The sequence below is a fragment of the Apodemus sylvaticus genome, chromosome 20 (assembly GCF_947179515.1).
Source record: "Apodemus sylvaticus chromosome 20, mApoSyl1.1, whole genome shotgun sequence".
Classification (NCBI taxonomy): domain Eukaryota; kingdom Metazoa; phylum Chordata; class Mammalia; order Rodentia; family Muridae; genus Apodemus; species Apodemus sylvaticus.
In genome coordinates, this window is record NC_067491.1 from 39144754 (window position 1) to 39159466 (window position 14713).

The 14713-nt window shown below is 38.2% G+C and overlaps 1 protein-coding gene across 1 annotated transcript in view; it reads right to left on the bottom strand.

The window, feature by feature from the left end:
• The window catches only part of Eea1 (early endosome antigen 1), a 110369-nt gene that overhangs the window by 49476 nt on the left and 46180 nt on the right, over nucleotides 1-14713 (bottom strand). The window contains exons 3-9 of the mRNA XM_052164900.1: nucleotides 9129-9256; nucleotides 8473-8527; nucleotides 8316-8381; nucleotides 5763-5802; nucleotides 4693-4806; nucleotides 4036-4157; nucleotides 2538-2693 (exon numbers count right to left, since the gene is read on the bottom strand). Of these exons, the coding sequence (XP_052020860.1) occupies nucleotides 2538-2693; nucleotides 4036-4157; nucleotides 4693-4806; nucleotides 5763-5802; nucleotides 8316-8381; nucleotides 8473-8527; nucleotides 9129-9256 (681 nt within the window). The remainder of the gene's footprint in view (nucleotides 1-2537; nucleotides 2694-4035; nucleotides 4158-4692; nucleotides 4807-5762; nucleotides 5803-8315; nucleotides 8382-8472; nucleotides 8528-9128; nucleotides 9257-14713) is intronic.

Genomic DNA, 14713 nt, shown 5'->3' on the forward strand with positions numbered 1-14713 from the left:
TTAAAGCTAACACTGTTCTCAAAATGACCTGGAAGAGTTTCAGAAACCTAGTGGTATCCAAAACATCCATGTCTAGTGGCATCAGTGTGACTCTGATACTACTTCTTTTGAGGGTCGGGGGCAGAGGGTTTTTGCTTTTGATTTTTGAGACAGGGTCTCTCTGTGTAGCCCTCATTGTCTTGAAACCTGCTCATTAGTCCAGGCTAGCCTCTCCGCCTGCCTCTCCTCCTCAGTGCTGGGGTTAAAGGTGTGTATCAACACTGCCTGACTTTTGCTAATATTCTCTGTTAACAAGTATGACTCTTTCATGCTCAACTAAAAAAAAAGTCAGAGGGGATTACACTTTTAAATATGTAGACTCTAAAACTACCATTAATTACTTTCATTAAAGTTTAGTCACCATGTTCCTTTATATGAAAATGTCAATACTAGATAACATTTTTAAGAGAGTACTTTTTTAATTTGAGAAGTTATCAGTAAGCAATCAGATCTAATCAATATGAGTCCTTTACTAAGTACAGAAATAAATGACTGTGCTTGTTCAGTTAAAGTCATCTAAAACACACTTTTCCTTACCAGACTTTGACTCAGTATCTTCTCATCTTTTATGTGTACAGGAATGTGGTTTGCATGAATGTGTGTGCACCGTGCATGTGCACTGCCCATGGAGGTCAAGAAGACAATGTCAGATCCCCCAGGACAGGAGGGATAGAAGGGTACTGGGAAGAGCAGCCAATGCTCTTTACTGCTGAGCCATCTCTCAAGCCACCAATTATCATTACAGTCTAATTAGTAATACCTCTCAACATGGATCTGACTTTGGTAAATTTATAAATACCCTCAAACTATTTGAAATTTTGTGAAATTATGTAGTTAGGGTTATGAAGTGACATTTGCGTAATCTACGTGGTAAATTAGTGTCAAGCGTCATAGAGACTCAACCTATACACTCCCCTAAGTTCCCATTGATAAAGACACAAAGGAAAAACGGGAGGGATTAGACACAGGGTATCTGTAATAACTTTACTCTATGTACCTAAGAGTGCCTGCAAACTCATGATACCCCTGACTCAGCCTCCAAATGTTGGAATATTCTCTCATTCATTCTCTCTCTTTCTCTCTCTCTCTCTCTCTCTCTCTCTCTCTCTCTGTGTGTGTGTGTGTGTGTGTGTGTTTGTGTGTGACAACATATGTCAAACTAGATGTAAGTCATAGTAGTAGGTTGCAACATTTTTTAAGATTTATTTACTTTTGGTACAACCACTCTGGAAATCAATCTGGCGGATCCTCAGAAAACCAGGAATGACACTTCCAGAGGACCCCACTGTACCACTCCTGGGCATATACCCAGAGGATTCCCCAACATGTAATAAAGACACATGCTCCACTGTGTTCATAGCAGCCCTATTTATAATAGCCAGAAGCTGGAAAGAACCCAGATGTCCTCAACGGAGGAATGGATACAGAAATGTGGTATATTTATACTATGGAATACTACTCAGTTACTAAAAGCAATGAATTCATGAAATTCTTAGGCAAATTGATGGAACTAGAGAACATCATCCTGAGTGAGGTGACCCAATCACAAAAGAACACATATGGTATGCACTCACTAATAATCGGATATTAGCCCAAAAGCTCAGAATACCCAAGACACAATTCACATATCAAATGATGCCCAAGAAGGAAGGAGAGACCCCTGGTCCTGGAAAGGTTCAGTGTAGTAGTGTAAGAGAATATGAGGACAGGGAAGTGAGAAGGGGGTGATTGGGGAATGGGGGTGGGGGGAGCAGGGGGAAGAGGGCTTATGGGACTTTGGGGGAGGGGGGTCCAGGAAAGGAAAAATAATTTGAAATGTAAATAAAGAATATATTGAATAAAAATAAATAAGTAAAATTTTAAAAAAGATTTATTTACTTTTATTTTTCCCATATAAGCGTTTTGCCTGCATGTCCATCTATGCACCACATGTGTGCCAGGTGCATTCAAAGGCTATGAAGAGAACATCAGATCCCCTAGATGTGAAGTTGCCTTGTGGCTCGGAATCAAATCCTGGTCCTCTACAAGAGCAGTGAGTGCTTTAACTGCTGAGCCTGCTCACTTTCTACAGTCCCAATTAGAACACTGTAAAGACTGTTCTCAGCTACACCATTCCATGTCTATCAATTAGAAATAAGCCTATTAAAAAATACATCTTCTGCTGGGTACTGCAGTACCCTTCTGTCATCTCGGCCACTCAGGAGACCAAGGCTGACGTGACCCCAGGCGGTTAAAAGGGGCCTGGTCAACACAGTGAGACTGAATGTCAAAAAGGCTTTAAAAAGAACCAGAAAGAAAGGAAAGAAAGAAATTATTTCTAAATATTTTCCAAAACAGCACTGTTAAAGTACCTGTAGGAAGCGATGTCATACTTTGTTTACGCCTACCAAATCAAGATAAATTCAACCATCACCAAGCAGGCCTAATTATCTAACTATAAGCATCATTCATTGGGTGAAACACATCATGGAAGCATTCCGTGTAGTGAGCGTCATTACCTCCGAATTAGCATGCTCTGATTGTAACTTTTTGCATTCATCTTTGAGTTTTTCAGATTCTCTCTCACGTTCCAAAGTCATGTTATCCATTAGTGTTTGTACCTGGACCAGTTCTCTCTTTAGTACAGCAACATCTTCTATACCAGGTCTCTGAAGCTGTGAAACACACATTTTAATTAAATACTATAATAAAACTGAAATAATATACATTTTACAATAAGTCATTAAAAAGAGATCAAAATAAAAAGTCATTATTACCGATTTTTAGAGCCCTGAACCCTGATCCCTGTCTCAGTAAACCAACGCCCTCTTCCAGTCTATTTAACAGTATCATCGACCATCCTGAGCATTTCACAGCTTTGCTGTCCGTCACACACCGTATGATCCTAACAGTGACCTGGCAGACTGCACCCTTCCCTGTGGTGAGGAAGAGGCAATGACAGGAAAGAGTGCTGGGCTCTGAGGGGACCTCTTACCTAGCGCAGAGCCATGGGGTCCATACCTTCAATAATACAATAAAATTTAAATAAGGAAGAAAATATCCAAGCTTGTTCAGGTTTTTCAGTAGGCTGCTTGTAATTCACATATTTATTGAGTGCTAGATAAATAAAGATGTCAAAGCTGGGTCTAAGGCTGTAAAGCCTAAGGAAACCATTGAACCATGGCACCTACTGACAAATGCTGTCATCAAAGTGTGAGCAGCGGGCAGTGGTGGCGCACGCCTTTAATCCCAGTACTTTGGGAGGTGGATTTCTGAGTTCGAGGCCAGCCTGGTCTACAAAGTGAGTTCCAGGACAGCCAGGGCTACACAGAGAAACCCTGTCTCGAAAAACTGAAAAGTAAAAAAAAAAAAAAAAAAAAAAAAAAAAAAAAAAAAAAAGAAGTGTGACTTGAATTTTATGTTTGTAGCATTTGAAATAAAATTTCTGGCCAGTTGGAGGCAATCCTAGAACCAGACACACTGTAAAACTGAAGTGTACGGGGATGTCTGCACGGTGGCTCACACCTTTCGCCCCAGCACTCGGGAAGCAGAGGTAAGAGGATCTCTATGAGTCGGAGGCCAGTCTTGTCTACACAGCAAGTTCCATGATGGCCAGGGCTACACAGTGAGATCCTGTCTCAAGAGAGCCGAGGAAATGTGAGCAAATCAGAGCTTCAGAGATGTGGCTATGAGAACTATTTACAAAACAAAACGGAAAAGGTGTACTGAAACAGAAACAACAGCAGCATTACAGGAGGTAAATGGCATAATTTCATAACATCTTTTTTACATTTAGAAATCATACAGTGTATCTGTAGGTAGAAGGATATATGGAATTCTTTTATTGCCTCCAGTTCATTAACCTATTATTTAAATATTTCTTCAGCTGGATATTCAACTCAAAACCTCATACATCGTAGGCAAGTTTTCTCTATCACTTAGCTATATATCTGGTATCATATATATTTCATTTTAATTAGGATGGTATAAATCAACATATGATGATAAATAAATTACCAGTTCAGTTTTCAGATCTTGAATTACAGTTGCCTGCTTGTTTAATTCTTCTGTCATATGTGTCACTTTTTGTTCAGCAGCTGCTCGGAGACTCTTTTCCTCATCATATTTTGACTTTATATCTAATTAAAATAGCAATGCTTATATTAGTTTCATAATATTAACCCTGATGGCAGATTTTATAAGGCTATACACACTTAAGTCTAATTCACATTCCTTAAGTACCTGTTATGATTATGTTAAATTCTATCCAAAAGTAGGCTACCTAGCATTTTTATGTACATACATAAAATATTTTATCAAAAAGCACATAATTTAAAACAAAATATATTATGAATAATTAGTTGAGAGCATAACAAAGTATTAAATCTCTAATATATTATACAATTAATTTATTTAAAATGTTTATTTTAATTATCAAGCATATCAAGAAAAAACTTAACTTTAAATTTCAAGAAGAAAATACTAAAGAAAAAACATTGAAGGACAAACAAAATAATTTACATAGCAAGTCATATTATTAAACTCCATTAATCACTTCCACAGTCTACAACAAATATTTTATTACACTTAAAATATCAGATAGCTTTCTAAGACATATTGTGATGAAAGGGTAGTAAGAATTTTTTATTTGCTAAAAATTCAGATGCAATATACCTGCAATTTCAGTAGCAAGTTGAGCTGCTTTCTGTTCAAATAGATCTTTCATTTGCTTAATATTAAAATTCTCTGTTTGGGCTTCTTCTAATTGTTGTTCTAAAGACTGTAGCTCTAGAAGAGAGCATACCCATGTGTTAATATAATGTCAATTATATACACTAAATTTTTATTACTTATGTCATAGTCACGTAATAACAACTGATGTGAAACCATTCTCTATAAGGAAATTATTTTCATATTTCAAAATACTACACATATTTGAGTCAGTTAGGGTAAAAGTCACAATTTATAAACAAGATATAATTAGATATAATGTATCTAATTATAAATAAATAATTAGAACAACCTCCAAATATCTGTAAATATTTGTTTAGAACTTTAGCTTTGCTTTTTAAAAAATAAGATAAAATCTGGAGTGTAAAAATATAAATAAAGGATTAGAAATGAGGATCTTCCTTTACAGCTAAGGTTAGATTAGAACCCGGGCTTTCCCTTTTCAGCCTCCTGCATGTTAGTACTACAGACATATACTACCACGCCCATTTTAAAATGGATTATGTTGTTCAGAAACATTATAAAGTGAATTTAGAAATAACTAAGAACAACAATGGCCTTAAAACATATTAATTAAAATGTACAGTCAATGTCTGTGGCTACTGCTTCATTCTGAGAGAAATCTCTCAAGAACAACCTCTAATCTGAGTCTACTCTGGACTGTTCACTGGACATCCACCCACCCACTGAAGAGCAGCTCCCAGGGCGCTACTCTAATCATTCACTCCAACAGGTACAGACATATCATTCCCTAATATAGACCTGACCTTTCTTTAAGCAATCATATTGAGGTAACATTCCAGAGGTTTATTCATAACTTCAGAACATAATGAATTAGATAACTGACTAAATTGTGACACAGGTAACTATCTAAACAGAATTCACAAACAAAATAGTTTTACTGTTTTACAAACATCATGTATAAATATAAATAAAATTCCTTTATCAGGTATTAAATTTTAAAAAGGATGAGAAAAAAAGAAAAATGAAAACATAAATCTAATTTTAATTACCTGCTGATGAATCAGTCACCAATCCATCAGATTTAGCCTCCTTAATTAAAACAGAACATATAAATAAATGTGGTAAAGAGAGAAGAAAACACTATACAATTGCCATGTCTATCAAGTTAAGTAACAGGATTTGGGTAAAGATCAGAATCTGATGGTTCTCCTACTTTCAGATCTGTAAGGTGTCAGTAGAAGGCTAGCATAATTACACTGCAGTTTGACAGTCCAAGAACTTTCCTATCTTTGTATAAACCTCATTGTGTCATGCAACAGGTGACATCCACAACTGCATATATTCAGCAATGAAGTCATGACAGCACTTCCCATCTCCAGAATGCAACACCAGCTCTTACGGCACCCTGTGCACTCTCTCCACAGATGCCTCACAGCATGCAGCACTCAGCTGTCTATTTCTCCAAGTCCAGTAACTCAAGCTGGGTCAGGGTCACACTCCTTTAGCCCTGCCTGTCCAATCTTGCCCACCAACACATACCGAGCACTCTCTCAGTAAGTGAGCCTTGTTAATCAGCTCTGTGGGAAGCATCTCGCTCAAGAAACCGCTATAAAGGCACACCTTAAATGCTAATGAGGTTCTGCTTAGCATGAGAGACTGATTCTACTATAGTTAAGAAATTATGAATGGACTTTAATAACTATGGCATTCACTAAGTTGTTCATGTAACTCATCTGTTAAGTGTATTGTCTGTGAAATTTATTCACTGTATTCTCTCCTTAAAGCATGAGAATTTGAAGGGAAATAAGCAGCAACAAATATGTGACTTAAGAGATCATTACATTAATCATATCCTTACTATATGCATAAAACACCCAAAGTATTTGAAAATTAATAACCTTATATATGCTGTCCACTATGACAATCAATAAGGGTACATGTGAGGGTAGGGGCAATGGCTCGACACGGGAACACAGGTCAGCAGTAAAACACTTGCCTGGTACATAGGCCCCTGAGTTCTTCAAACTTTTTCATTAACTAAAAATATTTTTTTAAATCAACAATCATCAATAAGCTCAAAAAGAAATAAAGAGCTTACAAGATGGCTCAGTGGGTAAATGCACTTGTCACTAAAACCTGAACTTACCTCCTAGGACAAGAAAAGAAATCTACTCTCACAAGCTGTTGACTGACCTCTATATGCAAGAAGTTACCCATGTATATGTACACACACACACACACAAACGTACACGTGCGTGCATGTGCAATAAATAAATGTAAAACACAGATACACTTTAACCCATAAAACACCAGGCATGCCTTTAATCTCAGCAGAGGCAGAGGCAAGCAGACCTCTGAGAGTTTGAGACCAGCTTGGTCTACATAGTGAGTTCCAGGGCAGTCAGGGCTATGTAGAGAGACCTTGTCTCACCAAAATAAATTTAAAAAAAAAAAAAAAAAGCAGGAGGAGAAAGAGTAGACAACCACCACCACTGTATCCTTTAGGGTTAAAGTCAGCCAGGCACTGGGAAAAAAATAATAACTCTTTCACATATTTTAACATTTTAAAGAGTTAAGTCCATGTCAAAGAATAAAAGATTTGCCAATAAACCTGATTTTTAAAAATTTTACAACCCACTGGATTTAGACCTATTGACTGCTAAGAGTAACATTTAAGTGAATTTGCTTCTAAACAGAAATTAAATGCAAACACAAGTTATAACTTATACTACAGAGAATTTATGAAATATGACATGCTGGCACACGCCTATAATCCCAGGTCTTGAAGGACATTTTCCAGAAGGCCTTATTATTACAAGAAACAACAATCCCATTGTTACTACCTTAAAGATTTTTCACCGAGATGAGATGTGGAAGTAGAGGCCTATATTTTGTGTTGAGCCTCAATTTTTTAAGCCATTTAAGTATACAGTCAGAAAAATAGAATAACATAAGCTTGATGTTTTAAAAGCTAGAAACTGGTTCTCTTTTAAAGTAAAATATATAGATGATAGGTAGGTAGGTAGATGGATGGATGGATGGATAGATAGATAGATAGATAGATAGATAGATGATAGAGTAGCCTGGTTTTTAATTGTGTATATGCACAAGCACATGTCTGCAGGAGGCCAGAAGAGAGCATTGGATCCCCTAGACCTGGAGGTACAGGCATCTGCCAGCTGCCTGATCTGGATGCAGGGGAGTGACCCTGGGTCCTCTTCAATGCAGCAAGCACACTTAATTACTGAACCATCTCTCCAGCGCCCTCACCCATTTTGAGACAAGGTCTTGCTATGTAGCCTAGGCTGTCTTTGAACTCCTATTTTCTGGCATCTGTATTCCAAGTGCTGGGACTACAGACACACGATCACACCTGAGACAGCAAATTCTTAATGAGACATGCTTTAGAAGCTTTATCTTTGCTTCCCATATGTGCTTTCGAATTCATTAGAATTACACAGACTATTTAATAGACTGTTACACAAAAAATAAGTTAGGAAGGTATTTATATGAAGCCCCTTACAGAGGAGTACAATGCTTAATTCTCAACAGTGAAAATAAACAACTAATAAACATGCTACAAGAATTTAAAATGCAATTACTTGCTGCTGTAGCCCTTGATATTTTTCTAATTCTTTCTTTAATTCTTCTGAGTACCATTTTTCTTCCTGATAAGAAAGATTTTAATTAGTAAATTTTAAACCAGTTTTTTTATGTGAAACTCTAAAAATGACAAGCATTGGCATGTTACTCTCTTACCTTAAGTGAGGCCTGTAGGTCTTGGACCTCTTGTCTGAGTAGTGTTATGTCATCTCTAAAGATGCATAAGAAGAGAGGAAAAGTCTTGTAATTCACGAGCTTAGTAAGTGATAATCACTGACTATTAGTGTAACAGCTTTCTCAATTATTTTAAAAATACTGATGTTTTCTTATATGAACCTTTAAAAATAATTTTACTCTTAAAAGCACATGGTTTACAAAAAAAAAAAAACATTTTCAAGAAAATAATCAGATAACTGTCAAGTACCTAGAGTAAAAACAAAGTATCTTCTATTAATTTACCAACAATAAGTATGAATAGCTTCCTAACAGCATAAAATCTAAAGCTGTCAGCAGAACTATAAAATGTGTATAACCTGCCCCTGCCCAGTCGCTCTCCCCTTCCTTCACGCGGCTTTATGACACTGGCTTGTTCTGTCCCTTGGATGAGATACCGTAAACCTTGTGCATTCTGGTCCTCTCACCAGAAGTGGGCAGACAGGCTGGGGCAGAGGACCATGACAAGGAGGACACACTTAAAGTGGGTAGTAAGTCTGAGAACATTACAATTCTCAGGAAGTAATTAACGTTGACGCAGCAATTATATGACATGTGCATCCCATGACAATATCATGTGTCACACTAGCATACTGTACCGTGTCAGAGCAAGACCGGCCTCGCCACCATGACCAGAGTCATTGCCAGCATCATGAACTGCCTGATAGTGTTTGAAAAGTTCATCAGCAGACCCGAGAGATTTCATACACTGGGGACATATGAAACCCTATAAAAAGGGAATAAAAAAGATTTAAAACTATTTAATTTTGAAGAACAACACTTAGCATTTATGAATTATGGTCAAATTCATACCATAATGCCATTAAATAAACTGTAATTTATAATGATAAGCCCCAATTGTAATATCAAGCAAATATATTTATTTCGCTATCAATTCTGCTTAAAGTATACAAAACATAAAGAAGATACAGTCACCTTTTAGGCTGCACCAATTAATGGCTAAGGAAATGGATGAAGCATTAGTTTGATTTTTTTTTAATTTCTTTTTTGAGATAGGGTCTCACTATGTAGTCTTGGATATCCAAGAACTATGTAAATCAGGTTGGCCTTGAACTCACAGAGCTCCATCTCCCTCTGCCTTCTGAGTACTGGGATTTAAGGTGTGTGCCATGATACCTAGCTAATCTAGATTAGTTGAAAACATTTTCCATCACAATTTTTCTCTGTGTAGTCCCATTAAAGTTAGACATTAACTTTAGACATTAGACATTAAACATTAGAACAAATGTTCTAATCTATTTCATTGGAATATAAAAAAAAAGGTAAGGTGATGAAATGATTTTTGTCACCAAAGGGAAAAATCAAGACTGTAAGTGTCTCACACAAAGCTCTATTAGCAAAGTATTCCAATCAGAAAATATCTAGCTCAGTGATGGTGCACACCTGTAAATTTAGCAACCAGGAAATAGAGGCAAAGGGATCAGAAGTTTAAAGTCATCCTCAGCTACATAGTGAGTTTAATACCAACACTGGGTACATGAGACCCTGTTTCAAAATAAATAAACAGACAAATAAATAATTACTAGCCTAAGCTAACATTAAAAAAAAGTCCAAAGCTAATATAAATGTAATATAATTAAGCCTAATACAACATCAAGACCTGATAATCCCAGAACTACTATATGATTTAGGAATAATATGAATAATGAAGTTTCACACACTGCACAGCCACATCCTCCTCATCATCCAGAGCTCTAAGGACGCCTTACTCCACATCTTTACTTTTACAAACTACCAGAGCATGTCAGTTCTGAAACTACGCCCAGCCCTACAACCCAACCTACCCTTCCCTCTAAACTTCAAGAACAAGACCCCATGCAATTGATTTTACAGAGGTATGTCCTATACCCAAAACATTTTTTATTGAATCAAAGATAAAATACAAGTGAAAATTTCCTTAAGTTTTTATGTGTATAATTTTTTATTATTATTTTTATTTTCTATATTCTTTGTTTACATTCTAAAAGCTTTCCCCTTTCCCAGTTCCCCCCTCCCCATATGTCCCATAAGTCCTCTTCTCTCCATCCATTCTCCTATCTTTCCCCCTCCCTTTTCTCTGTCCTGGTACTCCCCTACAATGCTGGATCAAGCCTTTCCAGGATTAGGGCCCTCTTCTTCCTTCTTCATGGGAATCATTTGATATGCTAATTGTATCTTCAGTATTCAGAGCTTCAGGGCTAATTAATATCCACTTATCAATGATTGCATTCCATGTGTATTCTTTTGTGACTGCGTTACCTCACTTAGGATGATATTTTCCAGTTCCAACCATTTGCCTAAAAAAATTCATGAATCCACTGTTTTTTAATTGCTGAGTAGTATTCCATTGTGTATATACACCACATTTTCTGTATCCATTCTTCCATTGAGGGACATCTGGGTTCTTTCCAGCTTCTGGCTATTATAAATAAGACTGCTATGAACATAGTGGAGCATGTGCCCTTATTGCATTTCTGGGAATCCTCTAGGTATATGCCCAGGAGAGGTATTGCAGGGTCCTCCGGAAGTGTCATGTCCAGTTTTCTTAGGAACCGCCAGACTGATTTCCATAGTGGTTGTATCATCTTACAATCCCACCAGCAGTGAAGGAGTGTTCCTCTTTCTCCACATCCTTGCCAACACCTGCTGTATAATTCTTTTAATTTGGTGGCAAGAAATATTGTGTATTGTGTTTAGCACACACATGATAATTCTGAGATATGCCTCTATTTCAGACACTGGTGAAAACTCCCCATTCACATCCAGATTGCAAGCAACCAATGAGTACGTTCTGACTTTGAAATGGCTGTGGAAACTAGAGTTTGCTTCACAGGAATATAGGAATAGCCGGCTTCTCTTCATTCTATAAAACTTAGAACAATTCCCTATAAAGACCACTGCTGTCCATGAGTATGTTCCCTCAAGCAGTGCCTGTTGTCCAGCACAGTATCTAATCAGAACTATCACTTTCCTTTTGAAGAAAATGTCCTTGCTATATTACAAAATAAATAAATAAGTTGTGGCGCAAGTGGACCGTTCCACCAGACGAGAACTGGTAAAGTGCAAGCAAGTTCAAAACACCAAGAAATTTCAAAACTGAGAACAGTAAGTGTGGAATCAGCTCCCTGCCAAGCTCTACCTGTCCCAGAATAGTTACCCAGGACAACCAGTCATATAGCATAAAAACCTGGAATTCTCCTTGCAAATGAGGTATCCAGATAGGCCCTAAATATTTACCCAGTGAGCTTCCCTTCCTAGGTATCCCTTCCTGCAGAAGGTATTTTTTATTTTACTCATCCTTTTACATGTCAAATGATATCCCCCTTCCCAGTTACTCTTCCACAAACTCCCTGTCCCATCCCACCCTACCCCGCCCCTTGGCCTTTATGAGGACGCTTCTCTACCCACTCATGCACTCCCACCTCACCCCTCTAGCATCCCCTATGCTGGGACATCAAGCCTCCTTCCCCTCCTACTGATGTCAGATAAGGCCATCCTCTGCTATGCAGCTGGAGCCATAGGTCACTCCACTCCATAGGTTGGTAATTTAGTTTCCGGAAGCTCTGGGCAGTCTGGATAGTTGATATAGATCTTACTATGGGTTGCAATCCCCTTTAGTTCCTTCAGTCCTTCCCCTAATTCTTCGATTGGGGACCATGTGGCTGCAAGCATCCACATCTGTGTTGGTCAGGTGCTGGTAGAACCTCTCAGGAAACAGCCATACCAGGCTCCTGTGGGCAAGTGCTTCTTGGCATCAGCAATAGTGGCAGGGTTTGGTGTCTGCAAGTGGGATGGATCCTAGATGGGGCGGTCTCTGGATGGCCTTCCCTTCAGTCCCTGTTCCATTTTTTGTCCCTGTCTTTCCTTTGGTTAACAATTTTGAGATGGGTGGGTGTCCCCATCCCTCAACTGCGGGCCATACCTATCTACTAGAGATGATCTCTATAGGTTCTGTATCTCCCATTGGGTCATAGGAACCCCTCACTCACTTCCCTGGCTTCTGGGACTTTGCCCACCCTCATTGCTACATATTTCTATTGGATTCCCTGACCCTCTGTACTTCCCTCCTGTCCCTTCCAATACCTGTTCCTGCCCCACTTTTCCCTCCCCCCCTCCATTCCAGTCCTTCCATCCCTCTAGCTCCTGTAATTATTTGTTCTCCCTTCTATGTAGGATTGAAGCATTCACACTTTGGTCTCCCTTCTTAAGTTCCTCATGGTTTGTGGGTTGTATCATGGATATTCTTAGCATTTTGGGATAATCTCCACTTATCAGTGAGTGCATACCATGTGTGTTCTTTTGTGATTGGGTTGCCTTGCTCAGAATGATATTGTCTAGTCCCATCCATTTGCCTAAGAATTTCATGAAGCCATTGTTTTTAATAGCTCAGTAGTACTCCATTGTGAAAATGTACCACATTTTCTGTATCCATTCCTCTGTTGAAGGACATCTGGGTTCTTTCCAGCTTCTGGCTATTTTAAATAAGGCTGCTATGAACATAGTGGAGCATGTGTCCTTGTCATATGTTAGAGCAGCTTCTGAGTATATACTCAGTAGTGATATAACTGGGTCTTCAGGTAGAACTATTTCAATTTTCTGAAGAACCACCAAATTGATTAACAATGTGGTTTTACCAGCTTGCAGTCCCACCAGCAAAAGAGGAGTGGTCCTCTTTCTCTGAATCCTCGCCAGCATCTGCTGTCACCTGAGTTTTTAAGTTAGCCATTCTGATTGGTGTCAGGTAGCATCTCAAGGTCGTTTTGATTTGCATTTCCCTAATAACTGTTGAACATTTTCTTAAGTGCTTCTTCGACATTTGTGATTCCTCAGTTGAGAATTCTTTGTTTAGCTCTGTACCCCATTTTTCATAGGGTTATTAGGTTCTCTGGAATCTAACTTCTTGAGTTCTTGGTATATATTGGATATTAGTCCTCTATTGGACATTGAATTGGCAAAGATCTTTTCCTAATCTGTGGGTTGCCATTTTGTTCTATTGACAGTATCTTTTGCTTTACAGAAGCTTTTCAATTTTATGAGATCCCGTTTGTCAATACTTGATCTTAGAGTCTGAGCCACTGGTCTTCTGTTCAGGAAATTTTCCCCTATGTCGATGTGTTCGAGGTTCTTCCCCTCTTTCTCTTTTATTAGATTCTGTGTGTCTGGTTTTAGGTGGAGTTCCTTGAGCCACTTAGACTTGAGCATTGTGCAAGGAGATAAGAATAGATTTTCATTCTTCTACATGCTATCCGCCTACTGAACCAGCACCATTTGCTGAAAATGCTGTCTTTTTTTTTCCACTGGATAGTTTTGGCTTTTTTGTCAAAGATCAAGTGACCACAGGTGTGAGAGTTTATTTCTGGATCTTTAATTCTATTCCACTGATCTACCTGTCTGTCTCTGTACCAATACCATGTGGTTTTTGTCACTATTGCTCTGTAATACAGCTTGAGGTCAGGGATAGTGATTCAGAGTTTGATATTAAATCTAAATACAAGAGACTATTGTTTTCTAATCTACACTCAACAGATAAAATGCAGAGAAATATTCACTAGCAAAAATGTGGTAAAAATAGACAGCTATATCTTTCTAAATTTGTCAACAAATTTAAAAAACCTGTTTATTTAAGTTTAAAAGCAATAAATTCTTTGCTCAAGGGTTGTCATCTGCAGTCCTTTCTTGGCTCCAGCGCAGCTAAGACTTACCCTGACGTAAGGTACCCTGTGGAACCAAGGGTTCTTTAAGTCGTAAGGAAAACTCTGATGTGCAAGTGCCTGACTGTCACTCTCACTTAAAAACAAAGAAGAAAAACTCACTCGTCTACTAGACAACTAAAAACATACTAAGCACATCTCTAAGACCTTTTTGCCTCCATCTTTGCTTGTCCTGCATCAACTGGCTTAGCCAGTGTCATAGCACTGAACAGCCTAGCTGTTCTCCTTGGCCTGCCTCCCTGAGGCAGCCACCTGTCCTCATCTGTCACAGAGCCGGCCTAGTGCACCAGCTTCATCATCTCTCCTTTACAATTCAGACATCGGCTCTATGTAAATTATTCATAAACACACCAAGTGAGTTTGCTGGGCAATATTCTTATATATAGCTGTGTCATAGAAAAATAGTCACACTTTTAGCATTTCATAGCAATGTCGTTGCAATGTCATAGCAATCAAGTTTCATTCTTTTATAT